Source organism: Euleptes europaea, chromosome 2 (genome assembly GCF_029931775.1).
Source record: "Euleptes europaea isolate rEulEur1 chromosome 2, rEulEur1.hap1, whole genome shotgun sequence".
Taxonomy (NCBI): domain Eukaryota; kingdom Metazoa; phylum Chordata; class Lepidosauria; order Squamata; family Sphaerodactylidae; genus Euleptes; species Euleptes europaea.
The window spans coordinates 14,060,736-14,081,269 of record NC_079313.1 but is presented as its reverse complement, the minus strand read 5'-3'; the positions used below and the strand labels follow the sequence as shown (position 1 = coordinate 14,081,269).

The 20,534-nt window shown below is 45.2% G+C and overlaps 1 protein-coding gene across 1 annotated transcript in view; it reads left to right on the top strand.

Annotated features, from left to right (window-relative positions):
- LOC130493973 (transmembrane protein 68-like) overlaps positions 1–14,430 on the top strand; it is a 43,171-nt gene extending 28,741 nt beyond the window's left edge. Inside the window, exons 3-7 of the mRNA XM_056867602.1 lie at positions 2,969–3,133; positions 5,468–5,661; positions 12,270–12,330; positions 12,806–12,945; positions 14,326–14,430. Coding sequence (XP_056723580.1) covers positions 2,969–3,133; positions 5,468–5,661; positions 12,270–12,330; positions 12,806–12,945; positions 14,326–14,430 — 665 coding nt within the window. The remainder of the gene's footprint in view (positions 1–2,968; positions 3,134–5,467; positions 5,662–12,269; positions 12,331–12,805; positions 12,946–14,325) is intronic.
- The last annotated feature ends 6,104 nt before the right edge of the window (positions 14,431–20,534 follow it).

Sequence of the window (20,534 nt, the reverse complement as noted above, 5' to 3'; positions counted from 1 at the left end):
TGCCTTATCCTGAATCAGACCCTTGGTCCATCAAAGTCACTACTGTCTACTCAGACCACCAGCAGCTCACCAGGGTCTAAGGCAGAGGTCTTTCACATCACCTACTTGCCTAGTCCCTTTAACTGGAGAGCCCAGGGATTGAACCTGGGACCTTCTGCATGCCAAGCAGAAGTCCTACCACTTAGCCACCTCTCTAAACAAACACATCCTCCCTGCCTAGCTCTGAGACTGCCGGTATGACTCTTCGCCTTCCTTCGGCTGCTTTGGGCCAGGCCTTCTGTCGCCACCTTTCCTGTAGAGAGGTGACAGGTCCTGGCGGGCTGTGGGCCTGGGTTCAAGATATGTGCAGTGGAGGCATGATGGCTAACTCAGGGGCTGGTGGCAAGGTTTCACTTTCAGGTTCCACCAGATGGCCTCTGGTACATCGTACGCCGGTGCCTCTGCCATATCGGGGCCTGCCTGGTCCCAAAGATCCTCCTCATCCGGTGGCCTTGGTTCCTCAGGCTCTTCCACTGAGGACTCTTGAGTCCGAGTCGTTGGGCTGGTTGGAGGGGGTCGTGACAAGCAGGGTCAGTACTTGGACGGGAGACCACCAAGGGAGACTGCAGAGGAAGGTGACGGCCAACCACCTCTGCTTCTCGTTTGCCTTGAAATACCCTTGCTGGGGTCGCCAGAAGTCGGCTGCAACTTGACGGCACGTTACACATGCAGAAGGGATGTGTACTCCAATGCACCTGATGAAGTGAATGCTTATGAAAGCTTGCGATGCAATGGATTCTGTTACTCGTTAAGGTGTCACTGAACCCGTTTAATTTTGCTGCTGCAGGCTAACCCGGCTCCCCACCTGGAATTATCCGTGCTTTCTCTTGGATTCAGTTGTGGGCTGCTTCTTGAATCCTCAGCTGCACTTGGAAGCCCAAGTTGCGCCATTGGCTAGATCTGCCGTTGCTAGGGTTGCTAACCTCCAGATGGTTGGAAAACCAAAACAGCACAATTATTACAAGAAATAATACTACTATACTACACTACTATAATTACAATAACAGACATGATGCAATAACAAACATAATCCACAAGAATATGTGAAAGGGGACTGTGTAGCCCTGTTCCTATATCAACCGTCTGCAATACAATTAGTATAAGCAACATATACTTTGTCTATCAGAGGAACAATACGTCTAAAGCATCACACATACCTTGTACTCAGGTACAGTAGCTAGGTCCCAATTAAGAGCAATCCCAGCGACCATTGATTAAGCAAACCCAGGCACGGTGGCTAGGTCACAAATGAGAACGATGTCATCAACCTTTAATCAAGCAAGACGGGAATCCGGTCTGTCCCATTTCATAGTCCTTTCTTCAGTCGCATGTAAATCCGTGCTGATGTTCCAGAATAGACCTGAATGCAATGTTTCCTAATTCTCTAGGAATAGACGTGGCCAAAGTTCAAATGGCACTGAATGCCATAACCTTTCAAAATCCTCAACAGCTGTGGAATTCCTCTTCAATCGCAAGAATTGGCCGTAACATAACTCCTACACATGAAGCCAGCTGAGTGACCTTGGGCAAGTTACAGCTCTGTTAGAGCTCTCTCAGCCCCACCCACCTCACAGGGTATCTGTTGTGGGGAGGGGAAGGGAAGGTGATTGTAAGCCAGTTTGAGTCTCCCTTAAATGGCAGAGAAAGTTGGCATATTAAAAACAACTCTTCTTCTTTTTTAAATGTGTTGGATGGAAGGAGTTGACATTGGCAGTTGCCAAGTTTTTATCTCAGTCAATCAAGATAAACAATAAGATAATTCGTATTTTTTAATCTAGATACCTGTTTATGTGTGTGTGTTGTGTGTGTGTGTGTGTGTGTGTGTGTGTGTGTGTGTGTGTGTGTGTGTGTGTATATATATATATATATATATATATATATATATATATATATATATGGTATATATTTTGTATATATAGTATATACACACTAATTTTGACCTTAGTGTGACATTGCTCAGTGCTGAATTGGCCATATAAACAGTACCATTAAAGTAAAGCTCAGGTCTTGCAAACAGAGGGCTGTGGCTTCCTTTATGGAGTCAATCAATTAAACACTAGGTTTTATAAATACCTGAGAAGATTTGGGCTAGGAATTGTAATGCGAAGAGTAATTACTAGGATGATGTGGAACTCAAGAAGGATCTTACGAATGCCCCATGTGGGTTTACCCGCAGTGAAATGCTGTGGGTTGTTTTTCGGTTTCCCAGGGGTGGCTGCAATGGAGCCCGGAGTCCCATCTTTCCAGCTGTCCTAATGGCCGTGAGAACCCAGATGCTGGGATTCTCCCACCTTTTCAGGCATCCTTGGGGCTCAGAGTTGACAATTGCTGGGGCAATCCTTGCAGCCCCTGTCTCTGCCCTGACAACAGGAGAGGACGTGAGGGGGTGGAAACCGCTGCCCCCTGCTTCCCTCCCCTCTTGTTTAGCCCCGTCCCCAAACACCTCAGTTGGGCTCTTCCCTCCCCCCTAGGGGGAATACTATGGTATGCATTATCTTGATCTTGGTAGCCAGTGATATCCCCTTACAGTTAGGAATCTTTTCTAGCTCGTTCATGGCTGCCCTTCCCAGTCTCAATCTTTTTTTCCGAGTTCTTGGTTGCGGTCTGCCTTTTGGTTGATAATAGATCCAAGGAATAGAAAAATCTTTTAGCAATTTTAATTTTCTTCATCGTCAAAACAACACCGAAATGCTTCAGTTTAGATGCCAAACCAGAGCAAAACCTCCATGCAGAAGCAACTTTGGAAAAAAATTGTTGGGCTGTTTTAGAGAATAAAATGTTAGGGTGATTCCCTCAATTGGATTAGCTTCTGCTGATCGAAGGGAAGTAGCAGAGAACCTCCCTGTTCCAGTACTGGCCAAACGTCGTGATCTCTTTCCTTTTGTGTCAATTCCATGCAGCAGTTAACCTCCAAATACCTTCTCCACAGGCTATGAGGTGCACGGCCTCGAAAAAATACCAGATGGCCCTGCGCTTATTGTCTTTTACCACGGAGCGACTCCAATCGACTTCTTCTATTTCATGGCCACCATCCTGATCAGGAAGAAGAGGATCTGCCACATTGTGGCCGATCACTTTGTCTTTTCGATTCCAGGTAAAAATTTGTTTGCCGCGGGTTCATGATGTCTGTTGATTGAGTACGAGTACTCATCCGTACCTCTTAACGTTCATATTCTGGGTAGGGATTTATTTTGTGTGGAGAGTTAAAAGTACAACTCAGGCGAGTTAATGTGCCATTTTTGGGGGGACAGTTCTGCAGCTCTGCAGATAACGACGGGGACAGTTCTCAAGTACTGGCTTTAGGGTTTCTTAAGAGAGACAGAGACACATGATTTCTTTAACTCATATGTGTTTTAAATTTCTTTAAACTTCATTTCCCCAACAGTAGCTACCGAAAGCTATTGTGAGGTTTTTCAGCTGCCCTCGGCAATCCCAATAAGTTGATTGCTCAGACAGATGAGTATGAAGCAAGTAAACGTTTATTGAAGAGCACGTAGGAATACAGCATGAGCACAACACGGATTCAAAGCTGCTAATGGCAGCCAGAACTACAAAGCATAACTTTAAGCATGACACTATCCCAGGTGCAGGGTAAGGCAGCTTGAGAATCAAAAGATAACAGGGCCAGGTGGTAAGCAGGGGAGTAGGCTAGCCATAATACTGTGAGGCCCGTTAGAGGCCCAAGGTCGGAGCAGCGAGGGAGGATGGGAGAATAAGCTACTTGTACAGTGCATGAAAACGAAACTACAAAGCATTACTAATTAGCGAGAGGCCTAACTCATGTCAAGAGCCTGGCTGCTTGACATCACTCATAGAAACAAACCCACAGCACAGCACGGCATCAGACCAAGGCAGGAAGACCCCAGTCAGGACCCTGACAGCTATCACTAACTTTGTGAGTAATTTAAGGGGAAAGATTTTCACTAGGCCCTAGGCTGAGGGGAGGGGGAGAAGGATATTGTATATAAGAACATTAGACCATAAGAAGAAGAAGAGTTGGTTTTTATATGCTGACTTTCTCTACCACTTAAGGAAGAATCACACCGGCTTACAATCACCTTCCCTTCCCCTCCCCACAACAGACACCCTGTGAGGTAGGTGCGGCTGAGAGAGTGTGACTAGCCCAAGGTCACCCAGCTGGCTTCATGTGGAGGAGTGGGGAATCAAACCCGGTTCTCCAAATCAGACGCCACTGCTCCAAACCACCGCTCTTAACCACTATACTACACTGGCCATGCCGGATTAGACCAAGGGCCCATTAAGTCCAGCATTCTGTTCACACAGCAGCCAACTAGCAGACTCCAGGAAGCCTGCAGGCAGGATAACAGCAACAGCATCCTCCCACCTGTTCTCTCCAGCATCTGATGTCAAGAGGCATACTGCCTCTGATACTGGAGGGAGTATATATCCATCGTGACTAGTAGACATTGATCGCCCCTTCCTCCACAAATTTGTCCCCTTTCAGAGCTTTCCAGGTTGGCAGTCATCCCCCCCTTCATATCGTGGCAGCCAGTTTCACAATTTAACTGTATGCTGTGTGAAGAAGAACTTGCCTGTTTCTGTCCTGAATCTCCCACCAGTCAGCTTCAGTGGATGACCCCAGGTTCTCGCATTATGGGAGAGGAAGAAAAGCTTCTCCCTGTCCATACCACACAAAATTTTATAGACCTCTTTCAAGTCTCCCCTTACTTGCCAGTTTTCTAAACTAGACAGCCCTGAGCATTTTAAGTGTTCCTATTACTATGTATGGGTGTGAAAGCTGGACCATGAAGAAATCTGATAGGAAGAAAGTAGATTCCTTTGAAATGCGGTGTTGGAGGAGAGTGTTATGGATACTGTGGACTGCCAAAAAAAACCAATCAGTGGGTTATAGATCAAATCAGGCCTGAACTAATCCTAGAAGCTAAAATGACTAAACTGAGTCTGTCGTACTTTGTTCACATTATGAGAAGATAAGAGTCATTGGAAAAGACAATCATGCTAGGAAAAGTTGAAGGCAGCGGGAAAAGAAGAAGACCCAACAAGAGATAGATCGACTCTATAAAGGAAGCCATAGCCCTCTGTTTGCAAGACCTGAGCAAGGCTGTTAAGGATAGGATGTTTTGAAGGACATTGATTCATAGGGTCGCCATGAGTCAGAAGCAACCTGATGGCACTTAATACGTACACACATAGAGTAGTTGCCCAACCCGCAATTATTTTGTTTGCTCTTTTCTGTACTTTCCTAAGCTCTACAATATCCTTTCTCAGGTGCGGTGACCAGACCGAGCAAGTACCCTTTGGAAAATTAAATCCGTTGTTTTGCTCGATAATCACATCTGCTGTTTTGTCCGCCACTTGTTCTGGGGTTGCCACCGAGATTAGAAGAGGGCTTTATAGACCATAGCTTCTGTCCTATATGTGTGAACCTGTTTCTCACCGCTTGCAGGTTTTAAACTCTTGCTTGACGTGTTCAGTGTTAAGCATGGATCGCAGGAGGAGTGCGTGAAAGCACTAAGGAACGGCGACTTGCTGGCCATTGCTCCGGGAGGAGTTCGGGAAGCCCTCTTCAGTAACGAGCACTACCCCATGATATGGGGAAACCGGAAAGGGTTTGCTCAAGTGGCTATCGATGCGAAAGTGGTGAGTATTCATGGAGCATGATCGGACCCTGACACAAGAGCCACTCACTTGGGTCATAGTGTGAACTTCCTTCAATTAACACTCAAGGACTGAGGTCTTCCCAGATGCATGAGAGATAAGAAAGAGAAATATGGCCTTTCATGCAGGGACTTTCCCTGCGGTCACCCCCACCGACTGTTTCGGGGCTTCCTTTTGATTATACATGCCTTTTCCAACCATCAGAAGTCACCTCGCTCTCCCCACGCGTTTTGTCCGCATTTTCCAGATTCTGGAAATTTTCCAGATTCCAGCATCTGGAAAATGCAGGCAAAACGCATGGGGAGAGCGAGCTGACCTCTGACGGTCGGAAAAGGCATGCATAATAAAAAGGAAGCCGAAGCAGTCGGCAGGGGTGACTGCGGGGAAACGACCCTGCATAAAAGGCTTGTGTTTGTTGAGATGAAATTTTCAATTAATTAAGATTATTTGTATCATGTCTGGATATCACAACTAAGACATTCAAAATAAGAGGCAGTTCAGGATTATAAAATAGATATAAACCAACAAAGCAGTTGTATTATTGTACTTTGGATATAGACTATCTAGAAATGAACAGTACAGCAGGATGGAAAGAGTCAAATACAGAAATGACTGTAGAAATACAATGCTTTATATATCTAATATATTGTCTGTCCTGAAATGACCCATCTTCTAATGCTGTAACTAGGGTCTATCAATGACCTGTATAGATGGTGGTTTTTAGATATCGTGTCTTAAGCATGTCAGATCAATTTTATGATACTACGTGGCAGTCGCCAAAGTTCTTTCCCAGTATATCAAGATTCTAATTTGAATTTTTCCGTTATTTCGGCCTCTTTCCCGCCGCCCCTCGTTCCATTAGCTTTTCTGTCCTTTCTTTATTTTGATCTCAGCGTGACGTTGTTTGGGGCCACATTGGCCATACGAACAGTATCATTAAAGTAAGATCAATTTTATGTGTAGTAGCAATCTCAGTGTTATTTATATTCTCTGTCTATTCTTGTTATTTATTTATTTTTGTATTTTTTTGGCTAAGATCAGGTGTATTATCTTTAAAAAAACTGACTAGAGAGAGACGAGAAAGTAGGATGGCTTGCCTGGCTCTGCTTCCTGTTCTCTATTGAGAGGGAGAATGACAAGGGGGACATGTTCCAGTGGAGATGCCATTAAAGGTTCTTCCAGAGAGCCTCTGTGGAAGAAATGAGGGAATCCTACACCATTCAAAGAGCTTGTAATGCCTCCATTGGACGCCTTTCTTGGTGTGTGCGTGTGTGTGTGTTAAGTTCTGTTAAGTCACTTACGATTTATGGCAACCCTATGAATTAATTATCTCCAGAGCATCCTATCATTAACAGCCTTCCTCAGGTCTTGCAGATTGAGGGTCGTGCTTCCTTTATAGAGTCAAAATCAGAATCAGATAACCTTTATTGGCATAATATTGATGGCTACAAGATCAGAGATAACCAGGTAGTACATATCTAGAGTAAAATTAAGTTTGATATAGAGTCAGTCCATCTCATGTTGGGTCTTCCTCTTTTCCTGCTGCGTTCAACTTTTCCTAACATTATTGGCCTTTTACGCATGGCTGTTTCCCTCGCTGTCACCCCTCTAAAAACCTTGGGTCTTTGTTGTAATTACGCATGCCCTTTCAGACAATCAGAGGTCGCCTTGCTCTCTCCCTGCATTTCCCTGCGTTTTGCCCATTTTTAAGGAAATCACCTCTATCACTAAACACTCTACAGCCCCCATAATGCATAGTCAAAATAATGTACCCCAGTTCTGCCGATCACCTTTAGTTCACTCCTTCCCAGGATTGCAATGTTTAAATGTTCCATTTTTTTTCTTTTTTAAAAAATGATTTCGAGCTAACCTTGATTCATACTTCTCACATTTCCAGTACACTCGGTTTATCCACATTCCTGATTGATTTAAATGTTTCTAGCCCACATTTCTCCCCAAAGGGATATTCAAAGCAGCTGTCAACAACAAACTAATAAACATTAAAACAACAATAGATCTTGGGCTGGTTGGGATTCCACAGCCGGTCCATCCAAGGGCGCCGACCACAATTCACAGGCTACAAGCTGAAGGTCCCATGTCTCTGGTCACGGCCAGTCCTTATCCCTGCAGGCAGGAAGGAGACCAACACAAAAATGAGATAGCATGCAACTAGCAAAGATGTTCCTCCAACAGTTGCCATTCACTTCTCTTGCTAGTTAGTTAATGCCAATTTTCTCTACCTTTTAAGGCGAATCAAACCGGCTTACAATCTCCTTCCCTTCCCCTCCCCACAACAGACACCTTGTGAGGTAGGGGAGGCTGAGAGAGTTGGGAGAGAACAGTGACTGGCCCAAGGTCACCCGGCTTGCTTCATGTAGAGGAGTGGGGAAACCAAACCGGTTCTCCGGATTAGAGTCCACTGCTCTTAACCACTACAGCACGCTGAGTCTCATTAGGTAAGGTAAAGTCCCCTGTGCAAGCACTGGGTCATTCCTAACCCATGGGGTGACGTCACATCCCGACGTTTACTAGGCAGACTTTGTTGACGGGGTGGTTTGCCAGTGCCTTCCCCAGTCATCTTCCCTTTACACCCAGCAAGCTGGGTACTCCTTTTACCGACCTCGGAAGGATGGAAGGCTGAGTAAACCTCGAGCCGGCTACCTGAAACCGACTTCCGTCAGGATCGAACTCAGGTTGTGAGCAGAGCTTGGACTGCAGTACTGCAGCTTACCACTCCGTGCCACGGGGCTCCTTGACTCTCGTTAGCTTTCTTCAGCTTTATGCAGTTGGCTTCCCTCAAAGTTCCCACTAGTTCCATCTCATTGGCCAAGTCTTCCCCATTAGTTAGAATCAGGTCTGGGTTAGCCGATCTCCCATTCCTTTCTTCTTCCTCCTCCTCCTCCTCTTGAAAGAGAAAGTTGCCGGTTAGGGACATCAGGAATTTGACATTCTATATTCTGTGGAACTAGTCGCTCAACATAGCATGGCCTGCACTTACATGTCATTGAGGTTCTCTGGAGATGCTAAATTATAGCTTCAGATAGGATCTAATATATTGGCAAGAAATTAAAAAACCAAAGAACAAAACCAACAACCACCCCCATACGAGCACAGTGAAGTTGTGGGCAACTGTCTTCGGTCTGAAGATACACAAAGATTCTTGTTGTTAGTCCAGATTAGGCAGTTTCCTTGTAGAGACTTCCAACAATTTCAGCCTTTCCGATTCCCAAGCTATTTGTTTATATATTTATTTATTTATTCTAAAACCAGCTGAATAAATTGTAGGCCAACATCTATGCGTTCAGCATTGCTCATTTGAAAGATCTTTGACAAGTGCTTAAGTGTAAATTCCTTTCCCCGATCGTGTTGATCAGTGCTCGGAGAATTTATTAATTGTTGATGGTGTTGTGACTTTGGTGTTTTTTGGAATTTCTGTAAACTATATCCCTGAAAAATAGGTCCTAATCTGGAAATATAAATAGGTCCTAACCTGGAAAAATGCCCTGACCTGGATGGCCCAGGCTAGCCTGATCTTGTCAGATCTCAGAAGCTAAGCAGGGTCAGCCCTGGTTAGTATTTGGATGGGAGACCACCAAGGAAGTCCAGGGTTGCTGTGCAGAGGAAGGCACTGGCAAACCACCTTTGTTAGTCTCTTGCCATGAAAACCCCGAAAAGGGTCGCCATAAGTCGGCTGCGACTTGACGGCACTTTACACACACACACAACCTGGAAAAATAGGTCCTAACCTGGAAATATAAAGCGTAAGTGTGTCTGTTAGGGTTGCCAGGTCCCACTTTGCCACCAGCGGGATATTTTTGGGACGGAGCCTGAGGAGGGCGGGGTTTGGGGAGGGGAGGGACTTCAATGCCATAGAGTTCAATTGCCAAAGCAGCTATTTTTCTCCAGGTGATCTGATCTCTATCGGCTGGAGATCAGTTGAATTAGCAGGACATCTCCTGCTACTACCTGGCAGTTGGCAACCCTAGTGTCTGTGTGTACATGTACAAATGGCTCAGATATTTCTGTTGTCATAATCCCTTTCTTCGCTATTTGGCAGTTCTTTCCTTCTTAAGAACTTAATCACAGATCGGAGGTGGTGGACATTTGTGATGTATTATTAGACTAATGAAAGTTATTATGATAGTTGACAAAGATTCTAGCCAGGGTATCTGGGGAGTGTTCCAGAGCTGCTGCTTCTGTCCACATGGAAGTAAGGGACCTACATGCTCTTGTGAGGGTTGCATGCAACATTCTCTTGGTATAAATACACATATGTTTATGCCTTAGCTGAGCAGGATCTCTACTCCCCTGTCAATTTCTCTTCTGTTCGAACAACAGCTCCTCCTCGAAGAGGGTTGCCAGGTCCCCCCTTGCCATCAGTGGGAGCTTGCGGGGGGATGATTTGGTAAACCTGGAAGCAACGGGGACACTCTGGTATATCCCTAAAACCCATCATATTTGGAAAAAAGAAGAGTTGGTTTTTATATGCTGACTTTCTCTACCACTTAAGGAAGAATCAAACCAGCTTACAATCACTTCCCTTCCCCTCCCCACAACAGACACCCTGTGAGGCAGGTGAGGCTGAGAGAGTGTGACTAGCCCAAGGTCACCCAGCAGGCTTCATGTGGAGGAGTGGGGAAACCAACCAGGTTCACCAGATTAGAGTCTGCTGCTCATGTGGAGGAGTGGGGGAATCAAACCTGGTTCTCCAGATCACAGCTCCAGACCATCTCCCTTAACCACTACACCATGCTGGAAAAGAGGAAGACCCAACAAGAGATGGATTGACTCTATGAAGGAAGCCAGTGACACATCCTTACACTTCAGAATCTTTCCTAGCTCCTTCATGGCTGCCCTTCCCAGTCTCAACCTCCTCCTGATTTTTTGGCTGCTGTCTCCCTTTGGGTTGATGACAGAGCCAAGGAGTAGAAAGTCTCAAACAATTTCAGTTGCCTCATTGTCAACCTTAAAGCTGAGTAATTCTCCTGTAATTACTTTTGCCTTTTTGATGTTCAGCTGTAGTCCTGCTTTGGCAGTCTAATTGCAGAAGTCATTACTTTGTCTTCTTGACCTAGGCCTGGCAAATGACTGTAGCAGCCATCAGCTGTACTCGATACTCTTGCCTGGCTTCGGTTCTGGCTTGGCTGATGGGCTTAGCAGCAACTCGCGATAGACAAATGTTTGCCTCAGCTTTGATGTAGCAGAGTTTGTCGGAAGGCACACGGCGAAGCGGTGGAGCTACAGTGGCTTGCTTTGCCTTCCCAGCACCCCTAGTGGCTGCAGTGCTGAAAAACTGCATTAAAACTAAAATAAATTGAAATGCGTTCACTCCACAGCTCCATCCCACCCCCTGAATTTTGTAACCCCAGCCCCCTTCTCTTAACGGCACTGCTGGGAACTCTCTGATCCCAGTCCACCAGAAACCCTTTGTTACATGTATGCAGAACACATTGAAGCTGCCTTCTACTGACTCAGCCCCTTGGTCCATCAAAGTCAGTAATGTCTACTCAGACCCGCAGCGGCTCTCCAAGGTCCCAGGCAGAGAAGTCTTTCACATCACATACTTGCCTAGTCCCTTGAATTGGAGATGCCGGGGATTGAACCTGGGACCTTCTGCATGCCAAGCAGATGCTCTGCCTCTGAGCCATGCCAAGCAGATGCTCTGCCACTGAGCCACAGCCCTTCCCCAAAAACACATGAAGCTGCCTTCTGCTGACTCAGACCCTTGGTTCATCAAAGTCAGTAATGTCTACTCAGACCAGCAGCGGCTCTCCGGAGTCTCAGGCAGAGGTCTTTTACGTCACCTACCTGCCTAGTCCCTTTAATTGGAGATGCTGGGGACTGAACCTGGGACCTTCTGCTTTCCAAGCAGATGGCCACAGCCCCTCTGTGAAGGTGATTGTAAGCTGGTTTGTCATTGGCGAATTGAAGCAGCAGTTAGCCGTGCACCATTGGTCACTGCTAGCCCCACTTCGTATGCAGATCTCCTCCTTGCAGTGTTTTTAGTCATGGTGAATGTTAATTGAATTGTCCGCTCCCAGGTGATTTTTGGCAGTCACTTCCAGTACTGGCGCTGGACTCTTAATCTTGTTTTTTATCTTCTCACCGATGTACACACCCTTAAAAAAAATGAACTGGCTTTTAGTTCAGCTGTGAAAGTATGTGTAGGGAGGGGCCATGGCTTGGTGGTGGAGTGCATGTTTTGTTTGTGTGTGTGTGTGTGTGTGTGTTAGGTGCCGTCAAGTTGCTTCAGACTCATGGCGACCCTAGGAATCAATGTCCTCCCAAACGTCCTATCTTTAACAGCCTTGCTCAGGTCTTGCAAATTGAGGGCCGTGGCTCCTTTTCGAGGCAACCCATCTCGTAGAAGGGTCCTTAGAAGGTGGTTGGAGTCGCCCCGTCATTCCACTCTCTTTACAGTGAAGTCTTGCCTTTTCTACTAAACTAAAGTATGCGAGTTGGGATTTTATTCACCCTGTGCTGATTTGGGTGGAAAGCTGGGGTGGGTGTGGTGTGGTGCAGAAATAAATAATCAAATGGCCATTTTTTTCCCTGATGGAAGTCCTCTTGCTTTCCCTCCCCCCTTTTAGCCCATCATTCCGATGTTCACACAAAATGTTCGGGAAGGAATTCGATCACTTGGCGGAATAAGTAAGTGACTTCACTTCATATGAACGATTTTTTGCTGTTTTAAATGAGTGGTCCTTATGTGGGATCTTTTGTGTAGGTGTCTTTGGTAGAAGAAGAAGAGTTGGTTTTTATATGCCGATTTCCTCTACCTTTTAAGGAAGAATCAAACCGGCCCACAATCACCTTCCCTTCCCCTCCCCACAACAGACACCTTGTGAAGTAGGTGAGGCTGAGAGAGCTTGGAGAGAGTGTGACTAGCCCAAGGTCTCCCAGCTGGCTTTGTGTGTAGGAGTGGGGAAACAAATCCAGTTCACCAGATTAGCATCGGCCGCTCGCGTGGAGGAGTGGGGAATCAAACCCGGTTCTCCAGATTAGAGTCCACCGCTCCAACCCACCGTTCTTAACCACTACAGAAGAGAGCATTGTACGAGTCATTCTATTTATTTCCCTCTTAATGTGCCCTTTTTTGCTTTTCTGTTTTTTTTTAATGAACCAGAATTATTTAGGTTGATATATGAATATCTCCGTTTGCCCATCGTCCCGCTGTATGGAAATTTTCCTATCAAACTGCGCACCTTTCTTGGGGAGCCGATTCCGTATCAGCCCAAAGTAACTGCTGAGGAACTGGCAGAACAGGTAAGCATTTATCTTCCTGGTCTTTAAGGAGTAATGCCAAGATGGTCGCTGGTACCTCCAGATTAGACCTCTTTTCGTTGGCTTCCCTTCCCCACAACAGACACCCTGTGAGGTAGCTGGGGCTGAGAGAGCTCTAAGACAGCTGTTATTAGCCCAAGGTCACCCAGCTGGCTTCATGTGTAGGGGTGGGGAAACCAACCCGGTTGGTCCTGTCAATAGATCTGCAATGCGTTTTTACATTCACACCACTAGGGGACAGTTGTACCCCTACTAGTGTTCATTTTTATAAAATTGGCTCAAAAGGTGTTGTGGGGGTCTTCTTAGTATACCTCACGAGTGCCATGCAATCCCATTGGTTGAATAGTGTTTCAACGTTCTCCATCGTTTCAAAAGTAGCTTCACATTTAGCGTGGAAATTTTCTCCAAGAAATGCTAGCTCCAGGCTCCCTTGTTGACTCTGCAGTGTTTGAGAGGGCAAAGGGGCTTTATCTTGAGGTAAAAAGCATGTGACCTAACTCCTGACTCAGAGTTGTTGTAGTTTTTCAACAATCTGTCATCCATTTTGGGGTTTTTAAATGTGTGTGTGTTAAGTGCCATCCAGTCACTTCAGACTTATGGCAACCTTATAAATTAATGACCTCCAAGACATCCTAGAAGCTAAAATGACCCTAGAAGCTAAAATGACTAAACTGAGGCTATCATATTTTGGTCACATTATGAGAAGACAAGAGTCACTGGAAAAGACAGTCATGCTAGGAAATGTTGAGGGCAGCAGGAAAAGAGGAAGACCCAACAGGAGATGGATGGACTCAATAAAGGAAGCCACAACCCTCAATTTGCAAGATCTGAGCAAGGCTGTCAAAGATAGGACATTTTGCAGGACTTTGATTCATAGGATTGCCATGAGTCGGAAGCGACTTGACAGCACTTAACACACATAAGACATCCTATTGTTAACAGCCTTGCTCAAGTCTTGCCAACTGAGGGCCGTGGCTTCCTTGATTAAGCCAATCCATCTCATGTTGGGTCTTCCTCTTTTCCGGCTTCCTTCAACTTTTCCTAACATTATTGTCTTTTCCAGTGTCTCTTGCCTTTCTCTCTCTCTCTCTCTCTCTCTCTCTCTCTCTCTCTCTCTCTCTCTCTCTCTCTCTCTCTCTCTCTCTCTCTCTCTCTCTCTCTGTATGTGTATAGATATAGATATATATCTTTATTTAATCTTAAGAATTAAAACACTGTTATCTGAGGTAGTGAAATCCTGCATTTTAGAATTAATCTGATTTCCTTGGGAGTTGCATTAAAAACTGCTAAAAGCTACTGTAATGTTTTTAATGAACTGTTAATGTTAATTTTTCTTTCCCCGCTCTTTTTTCTCCCTTATAGGCAAAGAGTGCAGTCCAGTCTTTAATAAACAAACATCAGAAGCTGCCTGGGAATGTTTTCAGAGCTCTAACAGAACGATTTATAATACGGAAAAAAGAAGATTAATGCAATCAGGGAACGATAAATAGTTGTAAAGTATTTTTAAAGTTATGTTTTTAACCCGAACCTCAAATGTGATATTTAAGAAGGTTCTTACTGTATTCTGTTCGTTTTCTGCAGTTGTACAGTTATACAGACTGTCTCCCCCTACCCGTACAGACGATCACTGTTAAATCCAGAACTCAACATTTACAGATTGATTCATCTTAAAGTGCAATTTTTTTTTCACGCAGTAAGTTATATAATGGCGTTTTAGGCTTCATGAGAATGTGCCGTTTCCACCTTCATTTTACTGACTTGCACAGCAAATGATTTCTTTGGAATTAAATTGAACGGCACAGTGCTTGAAGGTGTTGCATTAGGATCGAGGAGATGCAGGTTCAAATCCTCTCTTGCTGTGAAATAGGGTGACCTTGGGTGGGGCACGTTCTCTCATCCTAACCTACCTCACAGGGTTGTTGTGAAGATAAAATATAGATGGGGAGAACCAAGTATGCTACCCTGAGCTCCTTGGGAGGAAGGTAGAAATGGGATGGAAATGCACTAAATAAATGCATAATTATTTTATTTAAATGGATATTTTCCCATTTCTGGTGTTATCTGCTATAATACAGATGCTCCGTCTAGCTCAGGTCCAGTTATTTGTCATGTGTGAAATCAAGGCTGTTAATCTAAGCATGCTTCAAAAAGGCCCTGTTGTACACTAGTTTTTTTCCTCTGTCTAAGGAAATGGTTTGAATCATGTCTGCCATCTATCTTGTGTCATCTGCGCTAGAAACATCTGAAAATCTATTCCATTACGGTTGTTTTGAAAGCCAGAGCACTTCAAGAGCACGTGGTTAGTATTTAGTGAATTTGCATCATGTTATGCATTGAGTGTAGCCGCAGGCTTTCTTGGTGTCCCCCTACCCTAGCTGGGCCCCTGGTTCTTTTTACCTCCTACCCCTACTGAAATGGCTAATTCTTCCATGCAGACAGGAAAGCATTATTTTTCCTGGGGGATATTCCCTCCTTATATTGGGGCCAGGTGACCACCAACTCCTCCACGGGAATAATTCCTTCAGTCTCCTGGATCTCCACTGTTTCACAGTTAGGAAACAGGGCATTATCCTTGCTCCAGAAGAGCTGGCTGAATGATTTAGAGCAGGGGTGTCAAACATACAGCCCGCGGGCTGGATCCAGCCCTTTGAGAGCTCTAGCCGGTCTGTGAGCCAGCTGAGGCAGCCATCCCCCCACCATGGCCCGGCCCGACCAAGTGACATTTATATCATATCCGGCCCTCGTAACAATTGAGTTCGACACCCCTGGTTTAGAGGTTTGTTTTGCTCATTTTCCTTTCATTTCCATCTTGGATGAGCCGCATCAAGGGGAGAGTTTCCAAGTCAGCATGGGCTGCTTCCAGAAATGTGTGTTGCTGATAAGGAAATCCCCCCTGTGCACTGGGACCATGTGGTAAACCAGCGGCACATTCTGCGCTGCGCATGGAATTGTGACTGTCCCAAAGGATTTTTGTGCAACCATAGGATTGTTGTGCAAAAAAAAAAAAAAAAAAGCAGGTCAAGAACTGCAACAGGGAAGCCTGTGTGTATGGAAGTTGTGTATGCACACATAGAGCTTTCCATGCAGTGTGCCCATATATACCTTGGGCAGACGATGCTTTTCCTTTCAATGAAGGGATGTGCAGTGATTTCTGTAGACTTAAGAAGGGTGTAACTCAGTTTAGGATTGCACTAACTAGAGGAAGGTGACTCCAGGACGGTTCCTTCCACTGTACTAAGTGAGAATGTTGGATGCTGTTCCAGGCAGAGAATTGGCATGCACCTAGGGTTGCCAGCTCCGGGTTGGGAAATAGCTGGAGATTTGGTGGAGTGGAGCCTGGGGAGGGGATTTCAGTAAAGCATAATGCCGTAGAGGTCACCTTCCAAAGTGGCCAGTTTCTCCAGGCGAACTAGTCCCTGCCTCCTGGAGATCAGTTGTAATCCCAGGAGATCTCCAGCTGCCACCTGGAGTCGGCAACCCTGCTTGCACCCATTGCACATCGCCCACACCAAGCAGATGGCCATTCACGCTTACTTTACATGCAAATTGCCCTATTAAATTCTGCTGTGTTGCTGTGGGATAAGTAGATTGTTGACCGTGGCCATTGTAATGGGAAGCGTAGGAAGGAAACATGTTAACAGATGTTATCTTTCAAATTGAAATTAATGCAACTGCTGACCAATAGGAGGTACGGAGAGAACTATCCTCAGAGGTTTTTGGGAGGTGCTGTAAGGCCATTTTGTTTGCAAAGGCTTTTATAATGAGGTTTAAGCTGCAGGCATTTTCTTGGGAGGAGGATAAATAAGGTTTTACTATATTTTTTTCTGTTTTTAATGTTGGAAATAGTGAGCGGCCTTGAGCCACAAGGCTGTGTATAAATTATTTGAATAAGTAAATACATGTTAAAGTTGGCTTCTGTATACCTCTGCGTTGGGACCAAGCTTTCTATCATCACCACTTCTTTCTTCAAGTTTGATCTTAAAGTATTGCAACCAGTATCAAAACAACTTGCAGTATCCTTGAGCTGGAATCAACGAATCCCTTCTGCCAGGGTTCATCCAGCGGATCTCTCCGTTGGTCTTTTATGCCCTCCGACGACTTTGGGTCTTTGTTTGGATTGTGCATGCCGTTTCTGACTGTCAGAGATCGCCTCGCTCTCCCCCTGCTTTTTCCCGTGTTTTGACCGCGTTTTCAGGGACCTGTTCTATCTCGAATTTGAAAGTGAAATGCGGGGAAACGCAGGGGGAGAGTGAGGCGACCTCTGACGGTCGGAAACGGCATGCACAATCTAAACAAAGACCCAAAGTCGTCAGAGGATTGACGGCGAGTGAAACAGCCATGCATAAAGGACCATTAGCTCTTATTTTAATGTTTTTTTTTCATTAGAGGAAGATTTGGTTGAAGGAAGTAACTGAATCTAACTCATTCTTTTTTGAGATTATTCAGTACATTTGTCATCTACATAAAATTTCCAATGTCTGTTCTCTGCATATTTGTATGGTGTTCTGTTTAGATTTTTTAAATGTACAGAATAAAGTTAACTTGCAACTAACAAATGATCTCTAGTGTTGTTACATCTGTTACATCTGTTATTTGTTTTTGAATAGCTTAGATAACTGAGTTCATGGAAGTTTTCAGGGATTTTCAAATGGAAAGAAGATGTGGGTATGCAGGCATATAGAAAGAACCAAAGTTTCCTAAATATCTTAAAGCCCCTTTTCTCCCCACCTCCCACCGCGCATCAAGGCGCAGCAGACTTACGGCGACCCTGTAGGGTTTTCAAGGCAAGAGACGTTCAGAGGTGGTTTGCCATTGCCTGCCTCTGCATCAAGACCCTGGTATTCCTTGGAGGTCTCCCATCCAAATACTTACCAGAGTCAACTCTGCTTAGCTTCTGAGATCTGATGAGATCAGGCTAGCCTGGGGCTATCCAGGTCAGGGTACCAGCCTAGCAAGATAAGTTGTTGATGCTATTAAACAACTAATAAGGCAAGTATGCTTCTTGAAACATTCCTTGGTTGTGATCATGTAAGAATAATTTTAATAACCCAGGGCTCCAAGATAGATCTTGGACTCCACTGATACTACTTTCTTCTGTTGTGAAAACTGCGCTTTCCCTAGAGTCTTTTTTATATGTACAATGGGCCCATGCTAGGAGCCCCATGGGGCAGAGTGGCAAGCTGCAGTACTGCAGTCAAAAGCTGTGCTCACGATCTAAGTTGTATCCCTACAGAAGTCGGTTTCAGGTAGCCGGCTCAAGGTTGACTCAGCCTTCCATCCTTCCGAGGTCGGTAAAATGAGTACCCAGCTTTCTGGGGATAAAGGGAAGATGACTGGGGAAGGCACTGGCAAACCACCCCATAAACATAGTCTGCCTAGTAAACGTCGGGATGTGACGTCACCCCATGAGTCAGGAATGCACAGGGGACTACCTTTACCTAATGGGCTCATATTGTTGGCTGGTGACAGTTTTTCAACCAACAGATTCGTCTCTTGGTGTCCCGGCCCAATAAGCACACCAAAGAGAAGGTTTAAAGATTTATTATTCAGTTAAATAACAGGCTATAGTCCAAAGCAGAAGCAACCACTTTTAGTCCAGCATCAGATTATATACTTGCCAAGTTGTCAATCATTACAAACATCATGTTCTCCTTCTCTTTACACCATTCTTTCCCCACCTTAGACATACAAAGTCATGTTAAGTCCACATCACATCTTTCCATACAACCCATGATCAGAAAACGGAAGCAATTCTGCCTTTAGGGTGGGCAATTTATTATGCGAATGTTCAGGTTCTTTATTATTACAGTCCGCGACCAGTATATAAATAAAGGAAACATTAATTGCAACTTCCCAAAGGAAGTTGGTTTCAGGTAGTTGGCTCGAGGTTGACTCAGCCTTCCATCCTTCCGAGGTCGGTAAAATGAGTACCCAGCTTGCTGGGGGTAAAGGGAAGATGACTGGGGAAGGCACTGGCAAACCACCCCGCAAACAAAGTCTGCCTAGAAAACGTCGGGATGTGACGTCGCCCCATGGGTCAGGAATGACCCGGTGCTTGCACAGGGGACCTTTACCTTTACTAATTGCAAAAAAGGATAAAAGTAATATACAGAAATTCATTAATAAACACAGGATAGTTCTAATGGATGCCAGCTAAAACTACACATTTCTGACCACCAATTGGCACTTGGACACTGGCAAATACTAAAAATTAGGCCATTTCAGTAACTGAAATCACTGCCACCCTTCAGTGTTGAAGGCCCTTCCCTCTTTTTGTGTGTGATTACAGACCAGGGTGCAAAACCGGGCAACCAATTGTGTCATATGTTGGTTCTTGTCTGACAGGAGATACTCAAGCCGAATTTTATTAAATCTGCCAGGAAACCTTTCTAGCAATGGTCCGATAGTTTCGCTACGAATTTTGTTGTATAAGGTGCATTCAAAAAACATGTGCTCTATCGATTTCTTTTTGTGGGCAGACGCATAATCTCTGTTCGTAAGGGACTTTCTTGAATCTTCCCTCCAGTACTGCAGAGGGTAGGGTATTACTTCGAGCTAGTGTAAATGCCCTCCTAGCCTTTCCAAATGCTAATAAAGTAATGCCTCTGTACTCTGGCCTTGGCCGAAGCAACAACTTCAGCAGCTGGCTAATAGAACAATTGGTGCTTAGAGCAGGGCATGGGGAGACTGGATACACTTATCTCTTGTCTCCTGCAACCATATCAGAAATCCGTGAATCCATAGCTCCTTTCACTATTTCAGAAAGCTGCTCTCATTATTTTCGCTAACCCTTAGCTCAGGCTTAAATGGGTGGCGTAAATACTTCAGGAAAGGCTGTTTTAACTTATATGGACACAACTGCTAAAAATAGCGAGGATTCGTCTTCAGTCTTCTGTGCGGTCTTGGGAACACCCCCTTTTTTTGGTTGAGATATGCCACCTTTTAAGGTTGCCACCTCACAGGGTTGCACGGATTTTTAGCGCCAGGCAGAGGTTTCAGCAGGGTCGAAACCTCCTTAGGAGGCAGTGCCGCTGCGTTGCCTCATAAGCTCGGCGCAGGCATCCCCCTCAGGAATGCACGGTAAGTCTAAGGATAAGGAGAAAGCTGGGGTGAGCTCTAAGCGACCGGTATCGACTGTGGAAACAGAGAGTGGTGCGGAAGAGGAAGTAATAATTTCACTGCCCCGGACACTATCAGTCAGGCCTTTGACACTGGTGATTTCTCTGTCTGAGGGGAAAGTGAAGTCGGATCCGAGACTACTCTAAAAATACAATTTAAGATGATGAAGAAGAAGAGTTGGTTTTTATACCCAGCTTTCCTCTACCGAAAGTCTCAAAGCAGCTTACAATCACATTCCCTTCTCCTCCCCACAACAGACACCTTGTGAGGTTGGTGGGGCTGAGAGAGTTTGGAGAGAACTTTGACTGTCCCAAGGTCACCCAGCTGGCTTCATGTGGAGGAGTAGGGAAACCAACCCAGTTCACCAGATTAGCGTCTGCTGCTTATGTGGAGTGGGGAATCAAACCCGGTTCACCAGATCAGAGTCTGCCGCTCTTAAATACTACATCATG